Source organism: Pelobates fuscus, chromosome 3 (genome assembly GCF_036172605.1).
Source record: "Pelobates fuscus isolate aPelFus1 chromosome 3, aPelFus1.pri, whole genome shotgun sequence".
In the NCBI taxonomy this organism is placed as follows: Eukaryota; Metazoa; Chordata; class Amphibia; order Anura; family Pelobatidae; genus Pelobates; species Pelobates fuscus.
In genome coordinates, this window is record NC_086319.1 from 102389835 (window position 1) to 102406755 (window position 16921).

Consider the following 16921-nt stretch of genomic DNA (forward strand, 5'->3'; position numbering starts at 1 on the left):
TGTCCTTCCTTGTACTACTTTTGGTAGGTACTAACCACTGCATGCCGGGAACACCCCACAACACTTGCTTTTTTGGAGATGCTCTGACCCAGTTTTCTAGCCATTAATATTTGGCCCTTGTCAAAGTCACTCAGATCGTTTTGCTTGCCCTGTTTTCCTGTATCCAAGACATGAAATTCAAGAACTGACTGTTCAGTTACGGACTCATTTTTCCCACCTCGACAGGTTCCGTTGTTACAATATAATCAATATTATTCACTTCAACTGTCCGTAGTTTTAATGTTGCAGGTGATCTGTGCTACATTTAATGCTAAATTCATTTTGTTAACTACATTACATAAAATAAGTGGAAATGCATATTGTATTTTGTGTTAAAATATGGTACTCGGATGTAACATTCTAAAACCTTTTTAATGCCCTTCAACAGACAAAATAAAGTATTGTACTGTAAATATTTTACATTGTACAAGGATGTAATAGTAACACTTACAAATAGACTGTTCTGATAAACTAAACAGCGCTAAAATAGCATGGCGGTCACAAAGACTTCTCCGGTTGTAACCGTGTTAGAATAACTCCATTAGGAGTACGGGTCCTGATCCCGTCTCAGGTGAACGGAGATACATGTGTCTACTGCAGATCAGGGTCCTTGTGTCAACCAACAAAACAGCAAAGTAAATTAAGCTGCAGATCGTTGCTCCGACCACTTTAGTCTCATAGGACTTTATCAAGGATGGCTACATACAAGTCCTCCACTCCCAGCCTCTTTGCACTCTGTGCAATTAAAGATGTGTATTAACAACTAGCAGCTGAGAAAGTAACCAGAAACATGACTTCTGAGATCACACATGTGCGATATAAGTCATGCCTGCACAGCATAAGTAAACAGACTTTGCAAGTGCCCTCCAAGTCACCCTAAAATGCCCCTAGGTCCCCCATTTCACTTTTTTTTTTTTTTTCTGTCCACACTAGCTTGCAGTGTGACATTTTCACGCATGTCCAGTTGAACCAAATTGCAATTCGGTCTTCCTTCGTTAATTTTGATTACAAGGAGAGCGGTACCAGCTTGCGGCAACTTTACTAATAGTAAGTAAAAATACCAGATTATTATGAGTATTAGTAAATAAGGGATGTTAAAATCTCCCTCCTGATCCTACTGATTGTGTTGCGAGTAGGGACATGTCTACTAAACAGTGAGCTGCCACTGGCAAAACACACACCCATCTGGGGGCTATTAAACTAAACAGGGGACCAAGTGTTGCCCCCTAGGCCCCAACCATTAGTTGCTGGTTATTGCAATATATGATGATGGGCAGGCCCCCATAGCCCTAAGTAATATAGGAGGAACCTATTGTCCCTCCCGTCCGCCACCCATTAGCGGTGGATGGGGCTAATTGTCGAAAAATAATTATCCCTCTAAGTAAATAGGGGTCCACAAGTCCATAGTCACCACTCCAATAAACAAATAACATACCTACGCTCTTCACCATAATAGTGATGGGGACAATAAACTAAATACCTGAAAATGAAAACATTCATACTCCCTATTAGATGTCGTCTTTTTTTTCTTTCAAGCTTCAGCCCCAAAAAAGGGGCAAAAATAAAATCCATAATGTCCAGTTGAACTATTAAAATAAAAAAAGACCTGATTGGGGGAAAAAAAAAATTCTGATGAAGGGAATTATTCCTTCTCCTGGGTTCTGCACAGATTGAGCTTTGCAGGGCGGTGAAAGACCTTCCCCCACCATATCACTTAGGGCCCCTGTCTTCTGCTAATGGCTGGTAGTTGAGGGAGGGGGTAGGGGGGGATAGGTAACACATTCAATTACTTAGATTAGGCAAAAACCAGGTTAGAGCCCCCACTTGTGCTAATGGGTGGGAGCTGGTGGGACCCCCCATTATTATTTAGAGACCAAACCAGTGTGTTTGGGGGACAATAGGTTTTCCCCTTAACATTTAGGGAGCCTGTCTGCCACCAATGTGTGGGAGCTCCCTGCCACTTTTATTTTTACATATTGCAAGGAGGGAGCCACGAGCTGGTACCTCTCTCCTTGTAATAAACTGAACAAACGAAGACTGATTGCTAGGGATGCACCGCAATTTCAGCTACCGAAATTTTCAGCTGAAAATGGGCCTTTCCCATTTTGGCCAAACAAAGGGTCAAATCTGCTGAAAATTACAGCCCCCCCCTTTCCAGCGTGTGGTACCGTGAATCACGGTACTGCACGCAGGGGAACAGAGGTGTAATTAGCCCAAGGCAAAGGCTGCATTTGCCTTGGGCGGTACTAACCATTTTTTGCCGCTCCCAAACGCCCACACCGGCTTACCTCGTGTTCCCCCTCTCCCTGGGGTCCAGTGGGGTGTAATTAGTCCAAGGCAAACTAGGCATTTGCCTTTGGTGGCACTATTTTTTGTTGCCCCCAAACGCTCACAAAAAAGATCACCGCTCCCTCGCCGCCACTGATTGAAACACAGCCGCACGCCTGACAGCCACTGAGGGCAAACTTAGTGCTGCAATGTAAACATTGCAGCATTAGGTACAAAAGGGACAGACGGCATCCAGACCACTTCAATGAGCTGAAGTGGTCTGGGTGCCTACAGTGTCCCAGTCCCCTTAACCCTGCAAGTGTAATTATTGCAGTTTCTCAGAAACTGCAATAATTATTTTGAGGGGTTAACTCTACCTCTAGTCTACCAGAGGGACTTCTGGGTGGTTAGGTGACCAAAAGTCGCCTAACTGATGCTGGACGTCCTCACGCTGTGCATGAGGACATCCTGCGTCTGCAAAATCCCTATAGGGAAGAATTGATACAATGTCCAATCTTAATAAAATTATAGAAAAAAATATTTTAAAATAATTTGGTGAAAAAAGTTATTTTCGGTTTTCGACCAAGGGCAACCTGAATTTTCGGTTTCGGACCAGAATTTTCATTTCGGTGCATCCCTACTGCAATTTGGTTCAATTGGACATGAGCAGAAATCTTAAAGTGCAAGCTAGTGTGGGCATTTAGGAGTTGCTTAGAGGACAACCAAATGTAGATTTAAAAAAAAAAAAAAATAAGCATGCATGCGGCCATGGCAGTGCCAAATTAAAGGCTAAAAAAAATCAATGTAAAAATTAATCTTATAAATGTATCTTATGCTTTAAAAAGAACTAGATCAGAGATAAGGAAAATAACATATTCTGAGAGAGGATGAGAAGAGGAAACAGTAGGAGAATGGTAAGCCTGGCGTGACAGTGCTGCTTAAATAGAGACTAGTAAGTGGCACCCAAAGAAATCTTGGAGAAATACCCAATACAATAACCTGTTGTATTTATGCTTATTGGATGAGCCATAAAAAAATATGGGCATGAATTAGACATACTTGAATTTAAAACACGTGTGTGAGTATATATGAAATATCACACAAAAAGAAAGATACAAAGGTCATACTTCAGCACTATGGGATCACTTTTGGTAAATACAATGATAAAAAAAATGTACAAAAAAACTTAGAAAATTGGTTGCAGGAACAATGGTACAGCAACAAATCTATTAAACTGGAAATGCAACACTTTTACAGAATTAAATTAAAATGAATAAGTAAATGTTCTACAATCATTACAAAACACGAGTTATCTGCTAAAGCAGCACAGGAAATTGTTGTCTAAAATTCTTCTCAATCATTGGAATGGCGCAGTACTATTATAAGAAATATAAATTGTAGGACATCCAGGCTCTAATTCAAGCTTATACATTGAAGATAAGAATATGTATACACAACTTTTTCTCTCTGCTTAGAAGTAATTTGATATGGTTTTTGCCTAGTCTAAGTAACCAATTGGCAGAGCCAAACACCGCATATCAGCACAAACACCTCATACCAGCGGTCAAGCACAATGATGGACGGGTGATGATTTGGGCTTGTTTTGAAGCCACAGGACCTCGGAAACCTTAGTCATTGAGTCAACCATGAACACCTTTGTTTACCAATGTATTCTAGAGTTAAATGTGAGGCCAACTATTTGAGAGCTAAAGCTTGGTCAAAATTGGATAATGCAACAGGACAATGATCCCTAGAACACTGGCAAATTTACAACAGAGTGGTTGTGTAAAAAAAAAAAAGGTGATGTGACCGGGAGAAGTGGGGGGATTGGGTAGAATTGTATGTGGCGAGGCTGTATTTCCCTATTCAGCATCCACACAAATTGCTGCTCATTTTACATTTTGATGAGGTGCTTACATCCCTCATATCTCCCCGTCAGCCACCCTTCATTTGCGAACACAGAGGGTAGCTGTCTCTGCAGTGCTTCCCGGGACAACTTTTTTTAAATGTATTTTTTTTTTTTTTTATTTACTGGTGTTCCATTAAGGGTGATGCTAACCTTCATGATCACATCTGCTTATAGAAATGGTCATGAAGTAAACAATCTGCATGTGCAGGGTATCTTCAGTGAGCACACCTGCAGTGTGAAGCTTGTTGGACTGTGTTTCACTCCAAATTTTTCCCACCATTCCCTTCCTCCCTAATGTCGCTTCCTAATTTATTCAGATATTTTTGGTGTGTTTTCTCTTCTGGAAAATGGAATTTATAGAATGCAAAAAAATAAAAAAAAATACTTTTGCGATTTGCAAACACAAAATATTATTTTAGAGGTTCTTATTAGACCAGGACTAATGAGATTGTTCTAAAGAATAATGTAAAATTGGCAGAATAAGACTCTCCAGCTGTCTGTTCCAGAGACCAGTGTTGGTTTAGAGGCTTTGATTTGGACAGAAAAGAGCATGCACCAGACAGCTACCTCTCACTGTAATCAGCCTTGCTCTTTACATCATATATATTCTGTTTGTGAAATGGCGAGCCAGACAGCATCTTCACCTGTTTAACAAGGTAGTGACCCCTGTTGCCATAGTGACCAGAGAGCAGAAGACTTTATTGTGATGGATAGCCATTTTAAAGGACACAGCGAAAAGAAAATGTGAAATATATAATACACTATAAAAAAAAAGAACCAGAGCACTCACAGGACTTTTAAAAGTAAAAATTAAATAACCTTCTTTATACTAGTCAATGAGAAAAGCATCCGGGTGAAACTGAGATGACCTATTCCTCAATAAAATAAAAAACAAAACAAAAATAACACTCTGCTTAAAAATCACGAGTGATGTGTTCTGTCCATTCTCGCCTTTATATTATAAAATGCCAGTTTATTTCCACAATGTAATGCATTTCAAATTGTTCCACAGAGAACTATATTGTGTGTATCTTAATATGACCTATTTTAGAGAAATTATCCACTGATCATCCAAAACATTAAAACCACTGACAGGTGAAGTGAATAACACTGATTATATTGTTACAGTGGCACCTGTCAAGAGGTGGGATATATTAGGCAGCAAGTGAACAGTCCGTTGTTGAATTTCATGTTTTAGGAGCAGGAAAAATGGACAAGTAAAAAGATCTGAGTGACTTTGACAAGGGCCAAATAGTGAAGGCTGGATGGCTGGGTGTGTGTGTGTGCGTTGTTTACCTGGGGAAGAAATGGCAGCAGGATGCACTATGGGAATAAGGCATGGTGGTGGAGGCAGTGCTATGCTTTGGGCAATCTTCTGCTGGGAAACATTGTGTCCTGGCATTGACGCGGATGTTACTTTGACATATATCGCCTACCCAGTGGCGTACATACCAGGGTCGCGGCTGTGACCGGGCCCGGCCCACCAGGGGGCCCGGCCGCCCCTGCGACCCGGTATGTACCCACAGGGCCAGCCTCTTCTGCTGGGGGGCCCAGGAGCCGGCCACCTCCGGGCCCCCCGAGGCTGGCCCTGCTGTCACCCGGCTGGCGGGCACGCGAGGGAGCACTGATGACGTCATCTTCCGGCTCCGGTATCAGTACGCGGCGCGCGAGGGAGCTGAAGAGGGAGCACCCAGGGGACAGTGCTCCCTCGCGCGCCCGCCAGCCGGGTGACCAGCAACACCACTGGACCCCAGGAAATCCCCCCAGCTCTCACACAGGTAAGGAGGCTGGGGGGATTAAATTTAAAAAAAAAACAGAAAAAACGTGTGTGTGTGTGTGTGTTTAGTGAGTGTGTGTGAGTGTTAGTGAGTGTGTTAGTGTTAGTGAGTGTGAGAGTGGTAGTGAGTGAGAGTGTTAGTGAGAGTGTTAGTGAGAGTGTTAGTGAGAGTGTTAGTGAGAGTGTTAGTGAGAGTGTTAGTGAGAGTGTTAGTGAGAGTGTTAGTGAGAGTGTTAGTGAGAGTGTTAGTGAGAGTGTTAGTGCGAGTGTTAGTGAGAGTGTTAGTGCGAGTGTTAGTGCGAGTGTTAGTGCGAGTGTTAGTGCGAGTGTTAGTGCGAGTGTTAGTGCGAGTGTTAGTGCGAGTGTTAGTGCGAGTGTTAGTGCGAGTGTGTGTGAGAGTGTGTGTGAGAGTGTGTGTGAGAGTGTGTGTGAGAGTGTGTGTGAGAGTGTGTGTGAGAGTGTGTGTGAGAGTGTGTGTGAGAGTGTGTGTGAGAGTGTGTGTGAGAGTGTGTGTGAGAGTGTGTGTGAGAGTGTGTGTGAGAGTGTGTGTGAGAGTGTGTGTGAGAGTGTGTGAGAGTGTGTGTGAGAGTGTGTGAGAGTGTGAGAGTGTTATTGTTAGTGTGTGAGTGTGTTATTGTTAGTGTGTGAGTGTGTTATTGTTAGTGTGTGAGTGTGTTATTGTTAGTGTGTGAGTGTGTTATTGTTAGTGTGTGAGTGTGTTATTGTTAGTGTGTGAGTGTGTTATTGTTAGTGTGTGAGTGTGTTATTGTTAGTGTGTGAGTGTGTTATTGTTAGTGTGTGAGTGTGTTATTGTTAGTGTGTGAGTGTGTTATTGTTAGTGTGTGAGTGTGTGTTATTGTTAGTGTGTGAGTGTGTGTTATTGTTAGTGTGTGTGTGTGTGTTATTGTTAGTGTGTGTGTGTGTGTTATTGTTAGTGTGTGTGTGTGTGTTATTGTTAGTGTGTGTGTGTGTGTTATTGTTAGTGTGTGTGTGTGTGTTATTGTTAGTGTGTGAGTGTGTTATTGTTAGTGTGTTAGTGTGTTATTGTTAGTGTGTTAGTGTGTTATTGTTAGTGTGTTAGTGTGTTATTGTTAGTGTGTGAGTGTGTTATTGTTAGTGTGTGAGTGTGTTATTGTTAGTGTGTGAGTGTGTTATTGTTAGTGTGTGAGTGTGTTATTGTTAGTGTGTGAGTGTGTTATTGTTAGTGTGTGAGTGTGTTATTGTTAGTGTGTGTGTGTGTGTTATTGTTAGTGTGTGTGTGTGTGTTATTGTTAGTGTGTGTGTGTGTGTTATTGTTAGTGTGTGTGTGTGTGTGTTATTGTTAGTGTGTGTGTGTGTGTGTTATTGTTAGTGTGTGTGTGTGTGTTATTGTTAGTGTGTGTGTGTGTGTTATTGTTAGTGTGTGAGTGTGTTATTGTTAGTGTGTTAGTGTGTTATTGTTAGTGTGTTAGTGTGTTATTGTTAGTGTGTTAGTGTGTTATTGTTAGTGTGTTAGACTGAGTGTGTGTGTTAGTGAGTGTGTGTGTGTCTGTCACTGAGTATGTTTGTGTGCCTGTCACTGAGTGTGTGTCTGTCAGTAAATGTGTGCGTCTGTTCATGAGAGTGTGTGTGTGTGTGTGTGTGTGTGTGTGTGTCTAAAGCACTTACCTTTCTCCAGCGCCGGGCTCCCTTGGCGCTGGGGATCTCTCCGTCCCGATCCGCCTCTCAGCTCCGAATGCACATGCGTGGCAAGAGCCACGCGCGCATTCAAACCGCCCATATAGGAAAGCATTACTCAATGCTTTCCTATGGACGTTCAGCGTCTTCTCACTGTGATTTTCACAGTGAGAATCGCAGAAAATCCTCTAGCGGCTGTCAATGAGACAGCCACTAGAGATGGATTAACCCTCAGTGAAACATTCTCTGAAACTGCTATGTTTTCAGCTGCAGGGTTAAAACTAGAGAGACCTGGCACCCAGACCACTTCATTGAGCTGATTTGATCTGGGTGTCTGTAGTGGTCCTTTAAGTGTATGTGTTTATGCATGCACTGGCGTACATCGTGTTTATGCATGCACTGGCCCGCCGGGCCGCCCACAGATCAGTTTTCGCACCGGGGCCCCATGGGTTGTGTGTACGCCACTGCGCCTACCTATAGATTGTTGTAGACCACGTACACCCCTTCATGGCAGTAATATTCCCTGACAGCAGTGGCCTCTTTAATCAGTTTAATGCACCCTGCCACACTGCAAAAAATGCTCAGGAATGGTTCGAGGAACATGGCAAATAGTTCAAGATGTTACCTGGGCCCCGAAATACCCCGGATCTCAAAAGATTGAGCATTTGTGGGATGTGCTGGAGCAAGATATCACAACTTGCAGGTCTCTGCTGCTAATGTTTTGGTGCCAGATACCACAGGACACATTCAGATGTCTTGTGGAGTCGATGCCTCAATGCATCATGTTGTTATGGCAGTACTAGGAGACCTAGATTATATTAGGCAGGTGGTTTTTATGTTGTGGCTGATCAGTGTATATATTTAATTGACATTACAGTACATTATATCTTTCTGATAAAAACAAACTCTCGGAATTAAAAAAAAAAATTGCGTACAATCTCTTATTACGTATCGCTCCTCTTTGATGTAGCACTGTCAAGTTTGGACAACAGAGTATTTTTTTTTCTTCTGGTTTTTATATTCATTGCGCGAATATCTGTGTCTGTTCTAATAACTTTTATCATTTTGTTAAACCCTGCATAGTAGACGTATGAAAGCAGATATCTTTGCTATTGCCCAACTCATTCATTTAATCTTTATTTCTGTATTTTTAGATCCCAAAATTATCCCTGAAGCTGAAACGGAAATCTCTGCAGAGTGGGAAATAAAGACCATCACAAGTGCACTGAAGACTTACTTGAGGTTTGCAAAGTATTTGTTTATTTTAACTCCCAGACTGTGCACGTATCTTCTTTGAAGTCCCAGTATGTGTGATCTTGGCACAAAATTAGTTTTGTGTGAAATAGTTACTTCACATCATATTGGTTTATGTTCGATATATACTGTAGCTGCGAGGAAGTAAATAATTTAGTGTATTCAGTGGCTGCCTGCACTTTTTAAATTGCCCCTTATTAATTAGTTACGGAATGCAGTTCCCACTACCCACAGCATTTTAAGAGTAGTTGGGAGAAATGGAATTACATTGGTTTGATCCTGGCTTACTGTTGAAATGCGCCGTTTTTAACATAGTGTCTTTCATTTTGTTTAATTATGTGACATAAAAAAAAAGTATGCTTTTGTCTATTTTGTCACGTAAAACAGGGACGCAGGATGTTCATATGCAGGTTGTTGAAAGGTTTTTTTGTTTTTTTTTAAATGCGCAATACAGAGTTGTTTGACACTTGATGTTTTAATAAGTTTGTTTTATGTGATGTAGTAGCACAAAGATTGACATATTTATCATGCAAAGTTAATTATCTGGATAACAAGTACATTTGGACGGGCTCAGGAAAGGAGAGGTTAAAGGATCACTATAGGGTCAGGAACACAAACATGTATTCCTGACCCTATAGTGTGTAACCCAACATTTAGGTGGCTTGCCCTCCCTTAGCCCCCTTATAAAAAAAATTTTAAACTCGCCTTATTTCTAGCGCCGCGTTGGTCTGCAGTGTTGACAACGCCCCCTTTATGACATCATCAAAATGGAAGATTTTTCGCTAATCGAGAGAGCATTGGATTGGCACCGGGCAGGACCTCCTCATGGAGATGCATTGAATCAATGCATCTCTATGGGGAAAATGCAGCGTCTCCATGTAGAGCTTACTGTGCAGCCCTGAGCCTGGAAGCCCCTCCAGTGGCCATCTCAGGAGTGGCCACTTGGAGGTGTCCCTAGGGGCAATGTAAAAACTGTCTTTTCTCTGAAAATGCAGTGTTTTCATGAAAATGCCTGAAGGGAGCCATTATACTCACCAGAACAACTACATTAAGCTCCCCCCCCCCCCCCCGAACGGTCACTTCCGGGTTGCCACGTTGCTTCCGATGCTCTGTCCACTGAGTGCCTCGAGGGGGAATGGCGTCGATTGGTAAGTACATGGTGAGGGAGAGCGACATCACCAGTAAAAGTGCAGTTTTTGTGCAAAAAACAAAAAAGCTAACTTTGGCCAGCATTTGTGATTAAGTAGCTACTACAAAATACTGGACATATTCCATTTTGAATACTGTGTGTGGTCTACTTTTACAAATGATATGCCATGATGGGGTTAATTTTGATTCCTGGGCTGCTATATGGTCTCAAAGGCCCAGCAAACCAATCTGGGAAATTTCAATGTGCAAACATGGAAAAGGGGAAAGCCCTACATCACTCTCCGTACTTCTGCCCATTCTGCTTTCCTCAGTGCCTACTCATAGGAGCAATGCTCTATCTTTTCTCCTTTTCTCCCATCTTCCTCAGCATCAAAAGATCTCCTTACACCCACTAACCTCAACAACACAATTACATTAACATTAATCCCTCTCTGCTTTAATCCCCCCTTCTCATCTCAAGCCCTGCACTCATTTCTCTATTCTTTCTCTCCTGCTCTAACTCAATCTCATCCTAGACCCCGCTCATATAAAACCCATTCACACCTCCTGTCACTATCTCTCCTACTTTTAGCAGCTGGTGATGTCTCACCCAACCCGGGGACCCTTCACCTAGTCTGCTCACACTAAGACAGCCAGAAACCACACAAACCTCATCCACATACCATGCAATTTATCCTCCTTTACCAACACTCAGTGTGCACTCTGGAAAGCCCATTCAATCTGTAGTAATATTAAATCAACCGCTATACACAACCTTGTCATTTCTAACTCACTCACTGAGACCTGGCTGTCCCACTCTGATACCGCTACTCCCGCTTCTTTGTTTCGGTGGACTACAATTCTCCCACACTCCCAGACTTGACTGGAAAGGAGGTGGTGTAGGCATCCTTCTCTCCCATCAATGTAGCTTTCAACCTATCCTCCCTGCCCTTTCATTTATGTCCTCTGAAGTTCACACTGTCCGCCTTTTTAATCTCACTCCTTTAAGAATTGTCATCATCTATTGCCCCTCGGTCATTCTAGGCTATTCATTGAACACTTTTCTTCCTGGCTCCCCCACTTTCTCTCCTGTAGCACTCCCTCCCTCATACTTGGGAATTTAACATCCCTATCAACAACCTCAACTGCCCTGATACCTCCCGTCTGCTCTCTGTAACCTCCTCCTTTGGCCTCACGCAGTTGTCTATTTCAGCAACTCATACACCCTTGACCTCATCTTCACCAATCTCTGTACCACCTCTAATCTCTCCACTGTTCCATTTCCTTTGTCTGGCCACCATCTGCTAACATTTGACATCAGCATACCCCGTACCCAAATTTCACTACCCTCAACTCTCCAATCTCGCAGACACCTCAACTGCCTTGATCTCCAGCATTTCTCCTCCAAACTCTCCTTTTACCCGTCTCAAATCTAACTTGCCCTAACTCTGCGACCTCACTCTACAACTCCACTCTCTCCTCTCAACTCGACATCATGGCACCTCCTACAATTAAACGCAGCAAGCGTCCCAATTACAACCCTGGCACACCAAGCTGACCCGTTGCCTACAAAAATGTTCTAGAACTGCTGGAGAAAGTCTCACTTTGCATCTTCCTCCTCTATAAATTTATGCTGCACTCCTACAGCCTTGCTCTTTCTGCTGCAATATTAAATTACTTTAACACCCTCATAAGTACATTGTCCCATCAACCCAAACACCTATTTCACACTTTTGATGCTCCTATTCACCCTTTTACTCCCCCTCCTTCTACCACCTTGTCCGCCGCAAAATTTGCATCTCACTTCACTGAGAAGATCTATACAATCCGAGAAGAGATCGCTAATTTCTCTCTTTCCCCTACCAATACATCACCCAACCCTACTCCCTCCACCATTCTACACTAATTTGCACCTGCTACAGCGAAAGAGGTTTCTGCTCTGCTCCGGTCCTCCCGCCCTACCACCTGTTTCCTCGATCCTATTCCCTCGTATCGCATCCGCACTTTGTCTCCCTCTCTTGCTCTTCCTCTCACTAAAAATTGTAATCTCTCCCTTTTCTCTGTCATATTTCCCTCACGCATCAAACATGCAACTGTAACCCCGATTCTGGAAATAGCCCAGCGTAGACACCAACTCCCCATCCAACTGCCGCCCTATCTCGCTACTGCCATTCGCCTCCAAGACCCTCGAGAGAGTTGTGTACACTTGACTGACTGACTTTCTCGAATCCAACTCTGCTTGACCTTTATTCAGTCTGGATTCCGCGCTGGTAATTCTGTCTAAACTGCTGTGACCAAAGTATCCAACAATTTAATTGCTGCTAAATCTCACGACCATTACTCTATCCTAATTCTCCTTGATCTTTCTGCTGCCTTTGACACTGTTGATCATCAACAGCTTCTTTGCATTTTCTGTAATTTTGGTCTTCAGGATACTGCTCTCTCCTGGTGCTCCTCCTACCTCTCCAGGCGCTCTTTCAGTGTTGCTTTCTCTGACTGCCTCTCCCCCCCACCTCCCCAACCACTCTCTGTCGACATCCCCCAAGATACTGTCCTTGGTACCCTATTGTTCTCTATCTATACTCGTCAACTCCTTTGGCTTCCGTTATCATTTCTATGCGGATGACACGCAAATCTACCTGTCCTCTCCTGATCTCTCTCTGCCAATCTTGACTCGTGTCTCTGACTGCCTCTCTTCGATTTCCAACTTCATGACTGCTCACTTCCTTAAACTCAACCTGTCCAAAACCGAACTTCTGCTCTTTCCTCCCTCAAGTGTTACTACTCCCGTGTCTGTCTCCCTCCAAGTCAACGGTGCTACCATCACCTCTACCTCGCAGGCTCGCTGCCTGGGTGTTCTTTTTGACTCCAACCTCTCATTCACCCCTCATATCCAATCAATCGCCAAATCCTGTCACTTCCATTTCAAAAACATAGCGTGGATCCGCCCCTATTTATCCACGGATGCGGCTAAGGTGCTGGTTCATGCTCTTGTTCTCTCTCGCCTTGACTACTGCAATATCCTTCTCAGTGGTCTTACATGTTCTCAGATTTCACCGCTGCAATCTATAATGAATGCGGCGGCGAGGCTCATTTACCTGTCCGCTCGCACCTACTACACCTCCCCGCTCTGTCAGTCACTGCATTGGCTTCCAGTTAGATATAGGGCTCAATTTAAAATTCTATCCTCCCTAATACACAACTATGTACTATCTACGCTCTTCCAAAGACCTACGTATATCCTCTGTCCGTACTCAGGGCCGGTGCTAGGATTTTTGACTACACAGGCGAAGATGCATTTTGACGCCCCCCCCCCCCCCCCCCCCCGCACCCAAAAAAAATGCATCTTCACCTCTGTGTCTCGTAGTCTCCCTTGTATGTATGTCTCTGTATGATGGTCTGTGTATGTACACAGGATGGCTAAAAGATAGATCCCCATCTGTCGTGCAACTTCAACAATGCTTTGAAAGCTGGGGCTCTACCGATTCCCCATGCTTGCAGGATTGTATTTAGCACTGAGCAGTATTTGTGTGTTTGACTGTAAGCATGTGTTTGTATAGAGTATGTTTGTGTGAATGTAGGGGTGAGTTTGTATGTAGTGTTTGCGTTTGAATGCAAGCATGAATTTACGTGTAGTGTTGGTTTTTGAATGCAGGTGTGTGTTTATATAGAATTTTGGTGTCTGATATAAAGGCGTGCTTGTATGTAGTGTTGACATTTGAATGCAGGGGTGTGTTTGTATGTAGTGTTGAAGTTTGCATGCAGGTGTTTATTTGTGTGTAGTGTTGGTGTTTGAATGTTGAGATGTATGCACATATACACATACACTGCCACACACGCGCACACTGTGATACACATACACGAAGATACACACACTGACACACATGCAGATACACATTCAGATAGACAGACATACAGATAAACACACACTGACATACAGACACACTGACAGACATACAGATACACACACACAATGATTGACATGCAGATACACACACAGACACACTGACAGACATATAGATACACACTGACAGACATACACACACGGACACTGACAGACAGAAACACACACACACACAAGACACTGACATACAGAAACACACAGACACACTGACAGTCATACAGGCACACTGACACACACACCCACTGACAGACATACACACATACACACACACACACACACACACACACACAGATACACACACATGCTGATCAAAATATACACTTTTCTAGCCATACACAGAAGGGTGGCTTACCTGAGTGCTGCCTGAGGTAGTTGGGAGTTGGAGCTAGTCCTGCCCAGCCCCTCTCCTCTCTGCCTTCTGCTCTCTGCAGTCTTCTTGGGTGGAAGTCCTCCCATGCTAATTAGAAGGTGGCCGGCTGTTGCTCCGCCCCTGCTGGGCACCAGCCGCGCTGTGTGCTACGGAGGGAGCAGGGATATGACGTGTCATATCCCCGCCCCCTCCACACAGTCTGCGGCACTGCAGTTGGCGCTCGGCCACGTTACAAGAAGTGACCGGCAGGAGAGGGGCTCTGTGCGCTTCCCTCCTGCGGTCACCCGGACATTTGCGCCCCCGGGCTGGTGCGTCCTAAGGCGGCCACCTGTGCCGCCTTATGTACGCGCCGGCCCTGTCCGTACTCCCACCTCTAATGCTCGCCTCCAAGATTCCTCCAGGGCTGCACCTCTTCTGTGGAACTCCCTTCTCCTTAAGACTTTCACCTAGTCTCCACTCATTCAAAGAAATCATTGAAAATTCATTTCTTGAAGAAAGCATATCAATTAAACTGTTAGCAGTTTTTTATCCCAAACCCCCCATGACTCCTCTCCTGCAACTGTCAAAAATTACCTAAGCCCTCATTGAATACTTTTCTAACAACCTACTTCGTACCCCTACTTTTACCCTTTGTGTCACTATACCCCCACTCCCTCTAGAATGTAATCTCATTGAGCAGGACCCTCCACCTCTCTGTTCCTGTACGTCCAGTTGTCTGGTTACAATTACATGTCTGTTAGTCCACCCATTGTACAGCGCTATGGAATCTGATGGCGCGATATAAATAATAAAATAATACATTTTCCCTGTAAGTTTGCAAACAACCATAAAACCTGTACATTGGTGGCCCTGTTGTACTCGGGACATGTTGCTGAACACATACTGGGGTGTTCTTTGTCAGTTATACATATTAGGAACTGAGAATCCATGCCTAGAGTACAATGTGAGTGGAAAAATAACACACAGAAAAATTACTACATAAAAGTTGAATTAGTCTTGTGGTAGAATTAGTGCATGGAAAGTGTTAAAATACCAGCATCTGAAATACCCTAGGGTGTCTACTTTAAAAAAAATATATGGTTTGATAGAGGTAAATTACATTGGCCATGTCCCAAATAGGACATGGGTGCATGATGACCACCTGTAAAAATTCCAAGTTGGAAAACTGGAATGCGCACCCTCCAAATAAGGTATTTTAGCCCCCAGAGAACATGATACACCTATATATGGGGGGTATCACTGTACTCAGGAGATGTTGCTGAACACATATTGGGGTGTTCTTTGGCAGTAACCTTTAAAGTTATCCGTACATGTATTCTTAAATTGCTGTGTGTGTCAACAAAAATCACCAATTTTTTTTTTTATTATTTTGGCATAGATTGGTGGTAAAATGGTTGCTTGAAAAGAGTCAAAATAACCCAAGTTTAATACCTTAGGTTGTCTTCTTTTAAAAAAATATATACATGTGAAGGATAATTCAGGGATTCCTGACAGATATCAGTGTTACAATGTAATGCGTAATGGGGAAAAAAATGGTTTGGAAATAGCACTGTGCTACTCGTATTTATAGCCCTATAACTTTCCAAAAAAAATCTAAGAACATGTTAACATTGGGCATTTCTAAACTCAGAACAAAATTTAGAAACTATTTAGCATGGGTGTTTTTTGGCGGTTGTAGATGCGTAACAGATTTTGGGGGTCAAAGTTCGAAAAGGTGTTTATTTTCATTTTCTTCGTATATTAGAAAAAAATTTATAGTAAATTATATGATATGAAAATAATGGTATCTTTAAAAACACCATTTAATGGTGAGAAAAACTGTATAGAATATGTGTGGGTACAGTGAATGACTAAGAGGAAAATTAGAGCTGAACACAAACACCGCAGAAATGTAAAAAGAGCCCTGGTCCTGGTCAGGACCGTAACGGTACAGAAAATTGAAAAAAGGTCTGGTCACTAAGGGGTTAACAGAAAAACGAACAATTGTTTGAAATTGTAGGTTCTTTGTGCAGCTTTCAAACACATTTTCCTATCATTCACTACCTAAAATTAGATGTGCAGTTTTTTTTGTGTGGGGGGGGCAGGGCAGCAGGGGAGAGGGGGGGGGGGGGGGGGGGGGGAATGTAGGTTTGTTTTTGCTTTCCATTTTGTCTCATCTGATTTATGCTGCTTCACCTTTTACTGAGAAGTAATGATAAAAACAAAGTAAAGAATCTTTCTGATACATAAATTAGGTATGGATACAGCAAGGGAACGAAATCTAGAAACTATAAATACCATTAAATTAAGGGGTGGTTTAAAGAGATACATGGGAAAGTATGAAACAGTCACCTAATGAATGGTAACTGTTGACAAATCCACCCAAACCAGATCAGCTGTCAGTATTGCAGACTGGAGGGGGGGGGGGGGGGGGGAGGTAGATTATTTAGCAAACTAGTTCCAAAGGTTTTGAGAGAGAGCATCCATTCTACCAGATCTTCCCATAAACGGAGTAGAAGTGTGTATTTTCTTTGCCTCCTTTTTAAAGGAACACTATAGTCACCTAAATTACTTTAGCTAAATAAAGCAGTTTTAGTGTATAGATCATTCCCCTGCATTTTCACTGCTCAATTCACT

General features: G+C 43.0%; 1 protein-coding gene across 3 annotated transcripts in view; it reads left to right on the forward strand.

Moving 5' to 3' along the window:
- The window catches only part of ARHGAP26 (Rho GTPase activating protein 26), a 431709-nt gene that overhangs the window by 229367 nt on the left and 185421 nt on the right, over positions 1-16921 (forward strand). For all 3 annotated transcript variants that reach the window (XM_063447382.1, XM_063447384.1, XM_063447383.1), the window contains exon 15: positions 8804-8891. In XM_063447382.1, the coding sequence (XP_063303452.1) occupies positions 8804-8891 (88 nt within the window). The remainder of the gene's footprint in view (positions 1-8803; positions 8892-16921) is intronic.